The sequence below is a fragment of the Periplaneta americana genome, chromosome 1, assembly GCF_040183065.1.
Source record: "Periplaneta americana isolate PAMFEO1 chromosome 1, P.americana_PAMFEO1_priV1, whole genome shotgun sequence".
Classification (NCBI taxonomy): Eukaryota; Metazoa; Arthropoda; class Insecta; order Blattodea; family Blattidae; genus Periplaneta; species Periplaneta americana.
In genome coordinates, this window is record NC_091117.1 from 20,249,758 (window position 1) to 20,269,507 (window position 19,750).

The window sequence follows — 19,750 nt, forward strand, 5'->3', positions numbered from 1 at the left end:
TACCAACGCTCTCCCACTGAGCTACCCGGGTTGGTTAAACATACCAACGCTCTCCCACTGAGCTACCCGGGATTGGTTAAATGTACCAACGCTCTCCCACTGAGCTACCCGGGTGGTTAAACGTACCAACGCTCTCCCACTGAGCTACCTGGGTTGGTTAAACATACCAACGCTCTCCCACTGAGCTACCCGGGATTGGTTAAACGTACCAACGCTCTCCCACTGAGCTACCCGGTTAAATTGGTTAAACGTACCAATGCTCTCCCACTGAGCTACCCGGGAATTGGTTAAATGTACCAATGCTCTCCCACTGAGCTACCAAAGGTCCCGGGTTCGATACTGGCCCCGGAATAATTTTTTCCCTCGAAATTATTCAAATTAAATTTACAGGAAGTTATTCCTGAAAGCTTAATTTGCAGTTGTATAAACAGATTATAACTTGTAACAATGGATACAGCAACATGTTATTATTGAGACTAGCCTTACATCATTCACTGTCAGGTTCAGCATCACTGCTATCATTTGTCACAGATTCACATTCCTCTATGTGTCTATTACGCAAGTTTTTTTTTTTTATTGTTTTTAACGCGAAAAATTGGGGTGTGTCCATTACGCTGGTAAATACACTATGAAAGACAACAGTAGGAACAGAACCAAAAAAGGACTGGATCAGTGGTTGATTATGTCTTCAGCTTCATTGAGGTAAAATTTATTAATATAATTAATTTTCGCTGTGGTACACAAGACATAATAATGCCGTATATTGAAAATTTTAGTGCAGCCTTGCTGCTGCTGCTGCTATGGTGCTACAGTCCAATTTGAGCCTTGGCCTCCTAAATGCGTCTCTTCCAATATTCTCTATCTCTGGCCTTCGTTTTCCATGCCCTTATCCCTAGAATATTCACGAGGTTTCGAGACAATTGTATTTTTACGGTGTGCGGTTGTCAGCCGACACGCCCAACCCCCAACCTGGAGGACCAGGGTTTCCCTTTTTGTCTGGATCATCACACTAGACCTTACTGACAAGGGTGCCCCTACCAGTAGCTATGCTACCGTCAACATCGCTCTAGTGATCATCTGACCATGCAAGCCCACCACTTCGTCAAAGTAGAGGAACCAACGGTGGGAGTGCAGCCTTAACAAGCTAAAATCTCACTAGCCGCCACTGCTGTGCCGTGATATACACTGTACTCCTTCAGTCTTACTAATAAACCGTGTATAGTTTTTATACGAGACTTATGCAGAGTTGAGACAGAAAACGTTACTAATAAACCGTGAATAAGCTAAGGACGTATAAACAGGCTATAACTATACAATGGGAATTGCTTTGCAGTAGTTATATACACGAAACCCCTTGTTTAAGCGTTGTATATAGCGAAAAAATGGCCGCCCCTCTAACAGCTGTTCGTATCGACTGTCATTTTATGATGGTTACCTTGTAACCACAGAAGAACAAACCAAAGATCGTAGAATTATTAGAATAATATTGCTGTAGCTTATACTCTTTGACCAAAATGTAGTGTGGTAATCGATTAGAGCCAGTTGTACTATCGATACTTAACAGGCCACACTACAGCGCTCTACCGGATGCAGTAGAGAACCTCTGATATTCTATTACCTTTCGTAACGAAGTAATGACGAAACTATGACGTAGCTGTGCAACAGTTATACTGTTATACACGACGTATGTAGTGATTATTAGTAAGGAATTTAACCACGACTTATAAACGAGCTACTCATTGTATAAGTATAAGAAAGTTAAACGTCTGTATATAGAGTTTTTATTAGTAAGACTGCTTAACTACTAGGTATTGATAAATAATGCGGGTAATTTATTCTTTGTTGCAGCTCGACCACGTTTGCTTTCACTGCAGGCATTATCTAGAATTGCAGTAAGAAAATGTCTGCGTCCTCCATTTTCCAGATCCCTGGAGCAGCTCTTCATACCAAAGTGTTTAAAGGGATACATCACTTATCAGACTATTTGAACACACTTCACTCAGGAACTGTGTAATGTGTGTCGAGATGTGTAACCTGTACAGTGGCAACATAAATTGCATCATCCTTCCACATCTTTAAAAACTGCTATGTTATAGTAAAATAACATTCCTGATGCCATATTATGTATTCATTTGCTTCTTTAATGATTGTACAGAAACAGCAGTGGTTGAGGTTATAACCACAGTCTAGTATACAGTCACGAAGCTTGAGTTGTTGAGGGTACTAGGAACAATAGACTGTGCCAGTACTATTTTACATTGTCTGTAATGAGGTGATAGTAGCGATCCTAGTGGTTAGAACTATTTATGGATGCATATTCCCTACGTATGGAGCTTCGTGACTGTATATACTAGACTAGAGGTCTCCAAAACGCGTATCGTCATTCGTGCTGTCAATGCTGCCCTCCGAACACAGTGTGCTGTAAGGCTAGAGAAGGGGAAGAGACTCGCACCTCAACACATGGAAGCGATCAGTGGGGGATCGTGGAAACAGTCTGCTTATGTTTACAAATAATAACATCAAAAGAATAAGAAATATCATACGTTTGTATATTATTTTGACATACTATGAAGCTGGAGCCCCGTCTGTTGCTATTGACACAACCCATTGCAAATTCAACCTCTTCTGTTCTATGGTGCCTTTCAGTGCCTGGAAAAGATCTTCTCCAGTTGTATTTTGTAATTACATCTAGAAGACATTCAGACACAGTAAAATGTTCATTAACTCCTCGGATGAAAATGGCTAGGTGAGCTTTGTCATTTCTATCTGTGCTTTCGTCCAATGCAAGTGAGTAAGCTACAAACTGGTTAATTGTGGTTTCGACTTCAGATTCAATTACATTTGCGATCTTGGAATTCCTTCTCTGAACTGTCATTGGAAACAATTTAATTTTCTTAAACTTTGACTTTGTTCTGAACACAGAATTTAGTAACATTCTGTATGCACGATTTTATAAATGATGCTTCTGTAAAGGGCTTCATTGATTTTCCAATATTCCATGCTAGAACATAGCTAGCAAGAAGTTTTTTTTTTTTGTTTAAGACTGAGGACACGTGTGTGATTTGTGTTTGTATTTTCTTGTTTTATATTTATCAAAATATTTGTAGGCCTACGCATTTCACCCAAAAATTAAACGAAAAACTATATGTTTGTCATGCGGAACTGAGTGTAAACGTATTGTAATATACTAATTATTATATATAACCAAACGTTATACAATAAATTATTTTCACATATCCAACTTGCCTGTAATTGTATGATATTCTTTGTGAAGAGTCGAGTATTCTCTTCGCATGTTGAATTTTAATACACCCTTAAGAATTTTCGAACAAATTAAGCATTTCACATTCTCTCCACTAAACACAAAAAAGTTTCTCTTCCTATTTATCCTTGAATGTACTACGTCCATGATTAGAAGACATTGTGAAACGGTGGAACACTCCGACCAACACAATGGTAATGGCAGTCTGCCACTGCTCTTCGTTTGCGCATAAACATTGAGTACAGTACAGGTGGGGATGGGTGAGGCGGAGCGCGCTCATTACGTACTGGCTTCGGTTCCGTTCAGGAGCTTACTCGCAAGTAGGCTTTTGGAGACGTCTGTACTAGATTGTGTTATAACGATATTTTATCTACTTTTACATATAATAGTAAAAATGTATTTGTCTGAGAATTTCATAAAGTAATACGAAAAAAGAAAGACAATTAAGAAATATGTCATTTCATAAGAAAGAAACATACAAATTAGACACTTTACATGCAGCAATCTTTATTTTTAATAATATTTCAATGTTTTGTAGGTCCTCCATGAGTTTCAATAACTGATCTGCACCAATTAGGCATTATTTGTATGAGATTTTTAATATAATAAGATGCAAGTTCATAGTGTCACACTTGGTTTATTACTTCTTGCAATTTTTTCTTGTTATCAGGCTTATGTGAAATTTTGTGTCCAGTATCACATCAACATTTCTTAATAGGGTTGAGATCAGGGCTATTCCCAGACCAGTGTAACAGTATAATTTGTGATTTGGAAGATTTTCCTTCACCTTAAAAAAAAACAACAATTTACTATCTTTATTTTAAAAATGTATAAAATAGATCAGTACATAAAATTAAAGCATTGAGTACATGCACATTGCTCCTAGGTTGGAATGCTTGGATGAATAATGCAGAGTAAAGTTCAACCAATGGAAAACAACAACATATTACAAGGGCAATAAATGTTTAACTCTTACAGAACTTCACATATGAAGTATATAATTTTAAACATCTTTATTTTGTGATAATTTTTCACATAGGTTTTTTTACCTTTGCTGTTGAATAACTTACCATCATTTATTCAACAGTAATAACGAATTTTTTCTGTGAGGTCCATTGCATGTAGAATGCATTCATTAACGAGCAATTGATGATCAGTTGAAGTTGGTGCAGCTTTGGATCTTACACATTTTCGTGTCATAAACTTTCTCTTGAATGACTCTTCATTATAGACGTGTTTACGTCAAAAGTGAATCCCAGTGATTGCATGACTGTGTCTTTATTTCATTGCTCTATATTTTTATTTTTGTTTTTTTATCATTAAGAATATGTTTTTGATCATTAAGCATGTATTTTTTTAACATTAAGAATATTTTTCATAATCAAGAATGTTTTTTTTTTAATTAAGGATATGTTTTTCATCATTAAGGGGACACTCAACTTAAAAATTGGAGAAAAAGTGTCATAGAAATGAAAAATTAAATTTCTACACTAATTTACGTGACAGAACTAAATCAATTCCAGAATTCTCTCCATATTCATTGAGAAGTCACAGTCAAATGCACAAAGCCAAAAAATAAAAAATGATAATTAAAAGTGATATTTCAATTGATGATTGATTAAAAATTGAAATATTTTTTATTTTGAAAAGTATTGGATCTAATGAGCTGAGATTTTGCATGTTACTTTCCATGTGTATATTAAACTTTTTCTCCAAATTTGAAAAAGATTGGTCAAATAGGAAAAAAGTTCCAAAATATAGTTGAGTGTCCCCTTAAGCATGTATTATTTTAACATTAATATGTTTTTTATAATTAAGACTTTTTTATCATTAAGAATATGTTTTTCATCATTAAGCATGTATTTTTTTAATATTAAGAATGTTTTTCATAATTAAGACTTTTTATCATTAAGAATATGTTTTTCATCATTAAGAATGTGTTTTTATCATTAATTATGTTTTTCATCATTAAGAATATGTTTTTTCATCATTAAGAATGTGTCTTTGTCACTAAGAATATGTTTTTCATCATTAAGAATGTGTTTTTATCATTAATTATATGTTTTTCATCATTAAGAATGTGTTTTTTCAGCATTAAGAATGTTTTTTCATCATTAAGAATGTGTCTTTGTCACTAAGAATATGTTTTTCATAATTAAGAACATGTTTTTTATCTTTAGGAATATGTTTTTTTTATTGTTTAATGTTTTTATACCTGTACCCAGTAGTATTTAATTTTTTATTATTAAGAGTGTGATTGAGTTATTTTTTTACAAATATAATATGGAACCTAAATGATAACATATATATTATTTTATTTTATATAACCAAAGATGTTTCCAGTACATAAACATTTACATATGAGACTTTTGTGCACAGAATTATATTCGGAAGCAAGAAGGTTAATGGCTTAGACCAATATTCAACCACTGGGAAAAACAACATTGCATGATCTTTCTGATTACACAGGCCTGCGATGAAAAAAACTTTTTAAAACATTTTAGCTCCCTTTATATACCGTAAAGTGGGGTGACTTTGAACGCTGAGGTGACTTTGAACAGTAATTTAGCTCCTTTCTAAATTAAATTCTGTACCTAATCGCGAAAAAACTGTTTAAGTTATCAATAAATTAGTTCAGTTTTTTTTCGAAATAGGGTACAGCATTTAATTTAGAAAGGCGCTAAATTACTGTTCAAAGTCACCTCGGCGTTCAAAGTCACCCCACTTTACGGTATTTTTGTGTTCTGAAGCCAGAAATGACATCAAAAATCACATCAAGCACCATTTTTACACAAAACTATATTTTATGTTTTATAGTCAAGACACTTTCTGTCCCCTCAACTTATAAAGCCAGGGACTTCGCCCCCACCCCGAATAAAATTAATAGAAGGGCAATCCAAATAATTCGAAAAGCAATTTCTTATGCTAAAAGGAAATAATTAATTTGTTATTCTCTTCCTACAGTATATATTTCATTTACCAACTTTAACTACAGCTTTGGTCCCCAAGATCAGATACCTGTAGGAAGTATAACACGTTATAGAATATTAATGTTTGGAAAATTAAGTTTAAGCATGACAAAGAAATCCGTTGTATTTTCGGGACAAGATCAAGTCCACCATTTAAAAAAAAAAATTCTATGTATGAAAGAAAGAGAACTAACAATAATATTGGTAACCTTATAAAATACCCACTAATTTCCTAAATTATCGTGTAAAAGAAACAGTTTCAAATTAATGCACATTTAATTTATGCAGAACGTTATTTTTATCTCCTGTAAAATTTTTATTTCTGGACTTGACTGGCTTTTGCACCGAAGTCTTGAATTGAAGAGTGTAAACAACGAAGTTTGCACAGAACAAAATTTTTCTTCATCCAAATCAAAAGTTACTACATACTGGTAACAACTGCGAAGATTACATTAACTAGGGCTTACTTCCCCTTCGAATTTCAATATATGACTTTTGTAGGTTATGGGCTTCATATATAACCTGTTTTGACAATCACTTAAAAATTACAAAAAAGGCTCTTATAATCTTTGTTGTGCACACTCCTTAATAAATAAATTGGTTTGTTGTACGTTAATTTCCATGGATATTGTATGAAAAATCAGATGATATTATTGTCTGTAAAATATGTATGAAAGTTTTAGGAACAGCAATAAAATTAAAGTTTTCTCAGACTTTTGTACAGTCCTGCCCCCCCCCCCCCCCAATCCTTAATATTTCAAAGCAGTTGACGCCTATGTGCCCATGCTTTGGTATGTGCAACCATCTCTCAGAGACTTCTTGAACTTTTTGTTATGCTAGAAATAATGTTAGATTTTCTCATTGAATAAAGATGTAAAAAAAAATTGCAAGAAAGGTTGGTCACCATGTGTAACTTGGAACAAGAAGTTGCACTGTGTTATGATGTCACTCCAGTGATGCATGTTATCGAGTCATGTGATACATTAAAAATTTTATCGAATTATATTCTTATTATTAAGAAAGATTAAGTTTCTTAACTTTTTCAGACAATATATGAAATTATATATCCAACTAAAACAACCAGCTTAGATGAAAGTTACTTGAACTGGTTTTGAGAAAATATTTTGTTTAGTTTTGATGTAAGGACTTAAAATCTGACGATAACTGAGTAAAAGTTATTCTATTTCATGTATGGGAGGCATAGCATGTTTTACTGTGAGGGAGGTTTTGAAAATGAAAAGATGAAAACTACATTCAAATGTGATATTGCAAAATTCCTTTGGAGGACGAAAAGTTACATTTGTTTGAATCAAATTTCTGCACGTTTAAAAGACAAAACTAAAACTCTTTCAATAATTTATTGTCCACACCTGTGGAATAATGGTTAGCGCATCTGGCCGCGAAACCAGGTGGCCCGGGTTCGATTCCCGATCGGGACAAGTTACCTGGTTGAGGGTTTTTCCGGGGTTTTCCCTCAACCAGGCTCTGCCTCAACCCAATATGAGCAATAATTACTGGTGCTCGACCCCGGATCATTTCACCGGCATTATCACCATCTCATTCAGACGCTAAATAACCAAAGATGTTGATAAAGTGTCGTAAAATAACCTACTAAAAATAAATAAAAATAATTTATTATCATAATATACTGCTCTCTTAAATTGACTGAGCAAATTGGGAATTAAAACTGTGATTTAGGGTATATTACATATATGATCTAGGCTATTAGACTGGTATTATCCTGTAAATGTTTTGTTTTCCTATTGGCAACCCTGACATTTCATCATCAAACAAAACGCGATCAGGTGCTGTATTTTTGTGTGCAGCGTTTGTGATTGCGCGATTTAAAATACGTATAAATATAAATACTACAGTATTTTTGCAGGTGAGATGAACAGTGGCGCTCTGACCTTCATTTATACATGAAATCCATTTAGAACGAAATACGTGAGCTCGTCACGCGTCTTTCTGAAGCAAAGTAATAGCAATATTGCTTAGTGCTATCTATAATCAGGGGTGCTATTGTGTTTGGCCATACAGTAATGTAGTGTTACGAAAGTGGAATAGGTGCACACAGCGATAGTGATTGATAATAATAGTACCGGTAATATTTTACCTTTTATAATATAGGCTAGTTGAAAACTGAATTTTCTTCACAGGGTCGAAAGAACCGTGGATCGAATTTCATCCTGTGGCAGAGTTGTGGTTAGGAAGGTGTAGAAAGGACGTATATACATCCCTCAACCATAATCTGATCAAATTTCTGCACATTTAAATGACAAAACTAAAATTCTTTCAATAATTTATTATCATAATACACCGTTCTCTTAAAATGACTGAGCATATTGGGAATTAAATCAGTGGTTTTCCCAAAATTGTATTAAACATTTTTGTTTGAAATATCTAAAAAAATAACTCCCTGAAATTAATGACACTCTATAGATAGCTACAGGAGCTTCCTGTTTTTTTTTTTTTTTTTTTCTTTTTGCAACAAAACGATTGGGAGCTCAGCTCCAATTCCACTGTAACTTACTACCAAATGCTCGGAATCATACTGTTCTTGCATTAAAAGGTGGGACATATTTTTTAACGTGTGAAACAAGAAAATATTTAACCAAAAAGTGGACTTAGCCCCCCCCCCCCTCTTTTGCAGGGAGTCCTTCAATTGAATCTTCGATTTTGCTACGCATCATAGCCTAAATGGGACTGACGTATGCTTTGTGTTGCGTTATTTTGTAATAAAATGAAACTGAGCTATGGTATAATTCTACAAATATACATATATCTGGAAAAATAAATAAGCGACATTTCGTAAGGTCGAGGATCAGTTACTGGTTTGGTTTATTTAGGCTTTGGTATGTCTTGCATATACACTTCTTACTAGATAGGTAGGCCTACACAATTAGATTTACCTGGGACCAAAAAAAAATGAGTGCCTTCCCTCATAGTGCAGCATAGCCTACTGGTGGCTTACGTGATGATTTCATGTGAAAATGTCCAGAAAATCATCGATTGAGTATTAGACATTAGAAGCGAAGGTTTTTGGGGAGTGCTGGATGGACTTATGTACCACACTGTGGCATTGTGGTCTATGGCATCATGCCTAGAATTTGCGTTACAGAATGTGCGATGGTTCAAGTGCTCATAGGGAAGGAATTTTCTCATGAAATTTCTGCCAGTGTATGGGACTGGTACCCAGCCAGTGTTGTGTAAGGCTGCCATAAATGTCTCACGAAAATAGGGACACTTTTACTATCGACGTTTTTTTGTAACGAAATTGAAATTAGGAATTGCAGACAAATTTACTCTATTAAGTAAGATTGTAACAAAAAAAAAAAACACTAGCCTATTGTTTTTACGCAATGTTACACAGTTGCACTTATCTAACAGTACCCTTCATACATAGTTCTTTCGTGTTTGCTTATTTCAAAATCAAATATTTACAAACACTGATACAAATCAAAACAAAAATTTCAACATTAATTTATGAAGCAAACATGTGTTAGAGAAATTATTGATTTTACATTATACGGCCCGATTAAAATACGAGACAAAAATTACGGGGACGCCGAACACAAAGACCAGAAAAGGGGACTGTCCTGTTTTTTACAGGATGTATGGTAGTAGGCCTATTTATTGTGATGAATTTGAGAAATTGTGATAGGTAGCGAAATCCGGTTAAGGAAGCAAGCTATAACAGCTGGGGGAGAATCGTTGTGCTATCACATGATATTTTCGGTTTTGTTGGATGATCGTTCACCTCTTTTGAGGTATGTGGGTGTGATGTCAGCAGCCAGCTGGTTGGCCCTGGCTCTAGTACAGACCCTAGTAATGCCGCACTTCGATTATTGTGACGTTTTTTTAAGTGACCTAAGTTCTGAATTGCCAGTCAAGTTACAGCGAGCTCAGAATATATACGTCAGATACGTGTGCAACATCCGACGATATGATCACTAGACATCGGATTTTTAGGCACTAAAAATTGCAGTTTTAGGCGCCTAAAATAAGCTCAAAATTTGTAAAATTAGGCTCTATTTTAATGAAAATAGGCATTTTAGGCACATCAAGGTATCATACTTATTTCTTTCACTGAAATTTTTAGTTATACACTAAAATACCCACAAAAAAGTATGTTTAAACATTAAAAAAGAATACTATATTATATTTATAAACAGAGCTGCACAAATTTAATATATTGAAACTAATGAAATAATGATTATTGATATCAAGATTACTCATTTTAAGTTATTGAAATTCAGTTCCATGCTCAGACTTTATTATAATTATCTGCACAGTACACCACCAGAATTTTTTCTAAATTCTCCACAGTTAACCTTTGCCTTTTGTCACTGAGAATCATTTTGAAAGCAGAAAAACTTCTTTCAACCGAAACTGATGTGAGAGGCGCAAATTTTAAATTAGGTACAATAGAAACATCAATACTTACTGGAACATTTACACTTTCCCCCGATATCACTCTTGATACTTTTTCCAACAATGAAAATCCTACATTCTTATTTAATACGTTGTCCCACTTATTTTTAACTTTTTCCCAGTTTCGCCCAAAGCAGAATGTATGTTCACTTGAGCTTCCTTTACTATTGCTATTTGGCTACAAAGAGATTGTTTTTCACGTTCTAATTGTTCAATGCTTGCAGGTATGAAAGAAAAGTTTGATGTTATGTAGGCAATATCGTTTTTCACTCGTGAGTCATTCAGACAATCTTTCACTGCTTTCACACATGCTGCACTATCAGTTTCAGGTAATTTATCAATAACTGTGACCACTTCTTTAAAATGCTTAGAATAATACACCACTGACTGAATCCAGGTTCCCCATCGTGTAACAACCGGCTGAGGTGGGAGTGGGATATCTGGAAAGTTCTCTCTGAATATTGAAATCCTGGATGGGGCTTTACAAAAACATTTTTTTGTGTTAGAAATAAACGAATTGACAAGAGGAAATTCATTCCGGATTGTTTCAGAAACCCTGTGAAGGCCATGTGCTAGACAGGTTACATGCGTGAGGTTAGGATAAAATGTTTTAAGAAGTGGAGCTGCAGCAACCATGTATGAGGCAGCATCAGTACAAAACAACAGAACTTTAGAATCGTCTATATTACCTGAGTATAAAGACTGTAGGCCTTTATTTACAAAATAAGCAATGGCTTGGCTATTCACTTTCGAAAGTTCCTTAACACATACGAGGTGTGGAATCGAAGGTCCATCAAGACTAAGTTTTCCTACTACCATATTTGCTATATACCTATTCATAGGATCTGAGGTTTCATCCACAGAGACCCATATGTAAGAATCACCTATATCTTCCCAAATGGAAGCTAAAGTTTCATTGTATATTCTGTCTAAGTAATTTTTTCTTAGGGTCGACTCAAATGGGATATTTTGTTTGCAGTATTTTTGTAAAAACTGTCTTAAAACCGGATTTTCAATTGCATTCCAGGGAATGTTAGCAGCAACAAACGCTCTGGTTAAATCAGCATAGAAATTGCTGCTGAGATTGGATGAAGTAGGCTGTGTTAGTAAAGTTTGTTGCAGTTGATTTTTCTGCTGAGCTTTAGCCTTATGAGCCGCTCCTTGCACATGCTGCTTTAGGTGGCACTTCTTTCCTTGCGAAATCTAAAAATGTAAAGTAAACTGAATTAAAATAAAATCCTAATTGTTGTATTGCCGTATTTCTATCACAAAGTTAGTGGGTTCGAACAATCAAAATTTTAATGACCTGCAAATACTTTAACTATCGGAATTTAAAAGGTTAAAGTGTAGTGGTCTTAAAAAGAATTATACCTCAGGATAGCTCAGTCAATGTATAAATATTATAGGCCTACTCATTAAAATTAATAGAATTTATATATTTCAACTATTGTTACATACCTGTTTGCTACAAATCTTGCAGAATATTATTTTTCCATCATAAGTGAATTCTGAATATTCTATTAGCCATTGCCGGATCAATGTAGATTTTGCACTTATATTTTTCGGCATTATCGCGTTAAACTTCACAGGAAAACATCCTACCGCTCAAAACTTCTCAACACAAATAAGGTGAGGGAAAGAGCAACTGTTAACGAGCATTCAAATGAACCGTTGTTATTGAGATTCAATTGGACAAAAATACAAAGTTCCACTTATTGTTGCATTTCCTGGTAGTGTTAACACTAGGAGGGCCATTCTTTTAAATATTTTGTAACGGTTTACCCTACTAATTCGCAGTTTTACGACTTTTCATAAATATTTCAAAACCACTCTTTCTCCAAAAATTGTGATTTTATGACACTCTGAAGGGCAGTACAGCTAATTGGTTTCAGACCGAAAACAGTCATTTTTATAGTATAGTATATCTCTGAATCAGTAGCAGCACATGTGATTGTTGCCTGCTTCAAAACTAAGGTTGGTTCTTTGTCGGCATTCATGCCTCCAAACATGTTAAATTCGGTGAAATCTATTGCGAGTGTCGTGAGATTCAAAACATTTTGTTTCCTTTATCAATGGTTTCATGGCCGGTGTGAAGCAAACTTTCCACTTTTTAAATGCCTTAAATTTCGCAGTGAATGCATGTATAAATTATAAAAAGTAAGAGTAAAATGCGAAACTTTACAGTGAGTTAGGCATTTTTAGGCGAATATTAACAAATTAGGCTCTAATAACCGTTTTAGGGCATTTTAGGGCACTATAAAACTCTTTGAATACCTTTCAATTTCCATGAAACACAAATATTAATAATTATTTTTACTTTTCTCCTAAAGAAACAAAATAGGCATTTGCCCTAGAATCCGATGTCTGATGATCACATATCACCGTCCTTCGCAAGTCTTTCGTGGCTCCGACTTAAAGAACGCAGAACTTTACACTCTTTGTCTTTACTCTTTCGAATTCTGCACACCTTAACACCAAATTACCTTTCGTCTCGTTTCTCTTATCTATACTCTAATCACGACGTAAATACCAGATCACATCTGTGGCACGCTCAGTATACCTCTTCATAGAACATCTTGTTATTCATCATCTTTTACAGTATCCACCTCGCGTCAATGGAATTCCTTATCATAAAGTATTAGGGGCTGCAAGACAATAAACACCTTTAAAAACAGCTTAAAAAATAACCTTATTAGCATTTCACTCCAATCATACTGATTTAAACTATAACTGACTACATTGTTACTTCTTTCTTTAGACATCATCCTGATAGTGCTGTATTTTCAAAATTGTCTCATAATAATCTCTTTCTATTATCTAATATTATTTGAAATATATTAACATTCTATGTATTTTAGCTTAATTCTGCTACACAGTTTATTTCAGTGTTTAATTAATAGTTCATAGTATTTTGTTGTTTAATTAGTAAATAACTCTTGTATACATGTAACTCTCATATAAATCAAATTGTTGAATTCTTTGTAAGTTCATGCATATGTATATACACTTTTTGCTGGTTGAGTGGAAGAGAAGGCTTACGACCTTAACTCTGCCAGCTAAAATAAATCATTATTATTATTATTATTATTATTATTATTATTATTATTATTATTATTATTATTATTATTATTATTAATGGGCTGTTGTGCCACGGATTTATTATTATTATTATTATTATTATTATTATTATTATTATTATTATTATAATTATAGGTAGGTTTATAGCTTTCACAGTGATATCTAATCTCTAGAGTGAAGTGCTACAATCTTGAGGTTATTTTTAATGATTCCCCCCCTCCTCCCCCCTGTGTGGTGTGAAGGATATTGAAGTTTCATCGATAAGTAGCAACAGATTGATGTTAACATTGAGTCTTACATTATTTCACAGATATAAGCCTCATTGAGAGATTTTCTATTTAAAGTCAACATGAGTGCAAAACCGCAACATTATTGCCTCAAGTGGAACAACTATCAGAGCCATGTTGCAGAGATCTTTACTCAGCTTCTCCAGGCTGAATCAATGGTGGATGTTACATTGTGCACAGATGGTCACAAAATACATGCTCACCGCATTGTTCTGTCTGCATGCAGCCCATACTTCCAGGTTAGAGAAGTTTTGATAATTATTTTTTAAACATTATATTTTTATTGTAATAATAATTGACAGTCAGTTCTGTTGATCAAGAGCTGTAGGTAGTCTAAAATCTGGATAATGACTTGTTCTGTTATTAAGCCAATGAGGCAGCGTGAATAGAGTGGTTATGGGATCTAGGAAGTTGGTACCAAAACAGTTAAGTTGTGTGAGCTTGGACTATATCTCTACCGAATGAAAAGTAGTAGCGCAATGCTCAATGTCAGTAAACCAGAATGACACACAGCCGGATGGTAACCAAACATGTGCTCCAATCAATAACAATAATTTGTAGCTACAAACTTTGTAATTTCCAATGAAAATAATTAACTCATACATATGAAAATAACGTACTACATAGATAGTTGTTAGCTGTCCCAACCAGGGTTTAATAATCTGCCTCCTAATCAATTCTAATTGAATATTTATATTTAATTCAACTTTTTCTTTAATAGAAACCCTAGTTAGATAGGCGATCATTGAGAAATTTATTGGAAATGTAACAAACCATTTAGCTACAAGACAAATTACATTTATATAATTATGATTCTAGCCTCATTATAACAAATAACAATGAACATTTTCATTTTATCAGAAGAAGTAGCCTACTCCTTTTAGGTTCTGAAAAAAAAAACAGTATTTGTATTTCGAAAATATTCGTTCTATCTATAATGCAACCGAATGCATAGTAACTCAGCAGCACGAGACGTCAACAGACCAACAAATCAAACAACTATAGACAACTGGTAAATAAACTTGTCTTTCAACCAACATTTAATGAAAAATAATCCAGGAAAAAAATAAGTGTGTTACACACTCCTGTTTGCATAAGTATTTAATTAATTAATTCATTCATTCATTCATTCATTCATTTATTTTATTTTATAGATCTTACATGAGCAATGAAGCTTTAAGATGTGGAACAAGTCAAAATTTTACAATATTACAATTACAATTTTTACAGTTTTACAATTGAGTAATTTTCTACAATTTTTACAGTTTTGTGCAATTTTTTACAATATTTTGGCGAGATGTAGTGAGATGAGGTGAGGTCCGAGGATTCGCCAAAATATTACCCGGCATTTGCCTTTTGGTTGGGGAAACCTTGGTAAAACCCAACCAGGTAATCAAATCAAAGGGGTTGATGCCGAAGACTCACCATAGACCATCCGGCTTCAGTCCCACGGCTGTGGAAAACCTCGGAAGAAACCAAAGACCAAAGGGGGATCCAACCCAAACCCGAACACAGCTCCGGATCAGCAGCCCAGCGAGTCTGCCGACTGAGCTACATCGTTGGCTCTACTAAAAGTATACAATACATAGCCAATCAGATTATTAAATTTACAAATGCAAACGATCAGTCATAAGTTGAGCTATATGTATAATACAAAACAAGTAAGTTAATTAAATTTAAGGCATAAACAATTCAACCAGTTGTGATACACAGAAATTGATAATACATATCATGCAAACTACTTCAAATTAAAAACACAAACAATTTATCAACAGAGCTATACAGATTACTATTCAATAACAGATAAGTTTACTTTTTTTGGAATAATGCAAAATATTAACATTATGTAAATAGTACAGCAATAACAGAATAGCTCTCTTTGTTCAAAATCTAAACTGTTGTTGTTCTCTAATGGCCGCAATTTGGGATCATTTAACCTATTTTGCTTCTTGTTTTCTAATTCTTCAAACTATTCATGACTGTATACTGCTCCACAGAATGATACTAAGCGCTGTTTATGTGGACTGCATATCATCTATAGTAAACAGTAGCAGGGCAAGGCAAGGGTGATGTCTGTACTCCTCGCTGTACTCAATTGAAATCTATTGTTTTGGTACGAACTTCCTACCTATGGTTAAATGAGTAATACATTGAGAAAAAAATATAATGTTGGTTAACAGATGGCTCTATTTAAATTAATATACAATGTTAATTATTCCATTTGATTTTACAGGACATCTTGACAAATACAGAAGATAGCCACCCATATATTATTTTGAGTGAAATGAATTCAGATGATGTGAGAGCCATAGTAGAGTTCATATATCGTGGAGAACTTAATGTTAGTGCTGATCGGTTTCCATCAGTCCTAAAGACAGCTGAAGAGCTTCAAATAAGAGGTCTCATGGAGGTGAGTACTGTTTGTATCACACTCACTAGTGTTCGGAAAGAAGTAGATATCAGGTGATTAGGGACTAAAATATCACTTTAAGTACCTAGAAAGGCAATTAAAATATAGACATATGAGCAAAAAATTTACAGTTAATATACTACAATCATTATTTCTAGAAACTTTTCATGCCTTTAATAACTGTATTAGTAATCTAATTTCAATTATTTAAATTGCTATCGACCATAAAAAGCAGTTTAGATCTCACCATATAATTTGAGACCTGCAGTGACCAGCCTTTGGAAGTAGACAATGAGAAGAAGCAAATTTATGAACCAGCATCTGACTTCTTTAAAAATTGTTAACATCTGGAGACAATTGAAATTTTGAGCCTCTTCATTTGGGGATCAAGGAATCAAAATAAAACATATACAGAATGTCCCATTTATCTTGTGCACCTATTATAACTTTTTTGTTTTGATAGGTATTGGAATTTTTGTTTTTGAACGTTATGTTAGACCGAGGGGCTAACATGAGTGTGGAGATTTGGTGCATGTAACTACATTATGGTACTTATTATTTTTTTTTTTGTCAAAAATATACAAATACACATATATTTTTGTTTTGAAGTGCTTGAATAGTGTTGCATATCGTTTGAATGGTTAAAGTTAAATCATTTTAGTAGCCTATGTAACTTTCTTTATACGTAGGGGATCATTTTGGTGAAAGAAGTTTCACCCTTGGTCAATTTCTAATGGAGTTAGATTGGTCCAAAATTTTATTCTATTTGATTAAAAAAAATTGTTTTCTTTGGACCCCCAAACTCGAGTTTCAAGTTTGAATCATACAAATTGCTTAGTTTACTCCCAAGAATCATGTCTCCAAATTTTAAAAGACATTAAAAAAAAAAAAAGTGGATTTTTATCTTAAGAATATATGTCTATTTTACATTTTAACTATTTCGAAACTGCATATTATACAGGTTTCATCTTAATAGCAGTACAAAAGAGTCACCTACTCTGTTGAGACCAGTTGTTTAACCACTTCCCTGATTAACCCGAGTTAACTCGGGTTGCTAGCTTGTGTCAAAATTTATTAACCCGAGTTAACTCATTTGAGTCCCATTTTCGCTGCTAACTTCCTTGCGAGTGGAATTCTATGCTCATATAGCATTCACACACAGTAGTGAGTAGATACTAGTTAGTTTTGGCGGTTTCTATTTGTGTTTAGTGTTTTTTTGTGCTGTTTTGTGTAAAGATGGATCATGTTAGTGATTCCAAAACTTTTGATCAGGAATATATTAGGAAATGAAACATCGGTATCAGAAGACGAAGTTATAGACCAACAAACAAATTCAGATCAGTTGATGTCGCGTCTTTTCGACAGTGGTTTGAATAGAAGACATCTGGCACCATTTCTTCTGCACCTCCAAGGTCCCCATTCCCTGAGATGGTCATCATCAAGGATGATTTGAAGCCGAAAATGGTGGTCGACTATAACAACTCAATGGGAGGAGTCGACAAGGTAGACCAGCACTTGGCAGCTTATCCTGTCCCGCGAAATAGTGGAATGCAATGTAAAAAGATCTTCTTTCATCTTCTCGAGTTGGCCCTGTGGAATTCCTACGTTTTGTATATGATATCTGAAGGCAGGAAGACACCCTTGGACTATCGAATGGTGGTAATTCGTAAGATTTTCGAAAAATACACCCCAAATGTCCTATTACTTAAGGCAGGATGACCAGGAAAATCGCCCAACCCACTTCGGCTTACAGGTAGACATTCTCCAGAAGTTATTTCACGAACTCTGAAGAAGAACAACCAACCAGACAGTGTTTCATGTGTAGCATTGCGAGAGACTCAAAATACAATCATATTCGACACAAGAGCAGATACACTATGCGGAATGCAATGTGCCACTGTGCATAATACCCTGCTTTCGAGTCTATCACATGACAAGCAACATTTAACGCCTTGATAACAGCACTGGTATTGTACCTCATAAATTAATCCATAAAAAAAATAAGTTGGTAATTAGTTCAGGAGAAAATCAAAGTGGGACAACTACCAGAGCTGGAATCAAGGTGCACGAGATAACTCGGGATAATAATTCAGGTATGAATGTATGTCTATTTCATAGTGATTTTTTAGGTATGTAAGAAAATTAGTGATGTACAGTGATTTTGTAATATTAAATGACCTCTATATGAAAATAAAAAAAATATGATACTTTTTTTCACAAAACTGGTCAAATATATAGTAAGGGAAGAGGTTAAAGTAGCCAGGTGTAACAAGTCGGAGTAGGTTATTATAGTGCCTTGAAGGTAGAACCTACACGTATATGCAATTGCAAAATGCTGGATGTGTTGAGCGTCAGCATATGGTAGAATACCTGTAAGTCTGCTCCTGAAAAAATTATTAATGAAGCCTTTGCAAACAAAAATATAAATACAAGGCAGATATTAGAACAAGTAAATAATTTTTGCTACTTGTTCGTATGTTGTATATGAACTTTTGTTGTTAGGTCAGCAGCCATTTACCAATGATAAGAAATGAGAACAATGAAGAAGAACTCACACAAGAGACGGTTCCTTCCAATTCAGCACTGGAAGAAAACAGTAGCACAAGTCAAGAGGTAGAAATGTTGCAGGAAGGACCTCAGACTGAATCAGTAGATATTTTCGTAGAAGCAACTGAAAACATACCAGAAGAGTCTTGTTCTGCCAACTCCAAAACAGTAAGTAGGCTTGATGCATTAGTACAAGAGTGCGTGGCACATAGGGAATTGTAAGAAGTTTACTGTCATCATAATTATCATCATAATTTCTTCTTCTTCTTCTTTTTCGACATCAGACATCTCAAGGTCAATGCATAGAAATTGTTACAGAGACCAAGTCAGCTGAGGAGATAACTTCAATATTTTTCAGAAGAGTTAAATGAAAGTGCTCTTTACCTCGATGCCATATGACACATAGTAGGTACCTTTCCCAACAGGCTAAATCGCTTATTATTACGTGTAAGAGTTAGTGCTTTACACCACTGATGGCAGGACTGTAACCCATTTTCAATTTATACACCACTTTGCTGGCCACACTGTACCTGATGTGTGTCTGTGAAGAGTTATATCATTGTTGTTGTCATTATCTAGGCCATTAACTCACTTGCTTTCCAGTATTTCTCACACACAGTGGGTTTAGAAAAAAGGACTGAACATGTGATTCTAATCCATTTCTTTCTGAAGACTGCACAATGGACAAAGTGGTGGAAGAAAAAATTCCAATTTTGTTCAAGTGTTTTGACAAATAGTTATATTCTGTGAGTAATCGAAAGGA

General features: G+C 34.4%; 2 protein-coding genes across 4 annotated transcripts in view; both read left to right on the forward strand.

The window, feature by feature from the left end:
- LOC138712083 (ankyrin repeat domain-containing protein 29-like) overlaps positions 1–2,143 on the forward strand; it is a 34,964-nt gene extending 32,821 nt beyond the window's left edge. Inside the window, exon 11 of the mRNA XM_069843517.1 lies at positions 1,849–2,143. Coding sequence (XP_069699618.1) covers positions 1,849–1,988 — 140 coding nt within the window. The 3' untranslated portion in view covers positions 1,989–2,143. The remainder of the gene's footprint in view (positions 1–1,848) is intronic.
- Positions 2,144–8,015: 5,872 nt separating this feature from the next.
- The window catches only part of LOC138712139 (modifier of mdg4-like), a 48,782-nt gene continuing 37,047 nt past the window's right edge, over positions 8,016–19,750 (forward strand). The window contains exons 1-4 of one of the 3 annotated variants that reach the window (XM_069843644.1): positions 8,016–8,116; positions 14,054–14,269; positions 16,264–16,440; positions 18,943–19,155. In XM_069843644.1, coding sequence (XP_069699745.1) covers positions 14,093–14,269; positions 16,264–16,440; positions 18,943–19,155 — 567 coding nt within the window. In that variant the 5' untranslated portion in view covers positions 8,016–8,116; positions 14,054–14,092. The other 2 variants (XM_069843723.1, XM_069843813.1) reach the window with 2 other exon arrangements.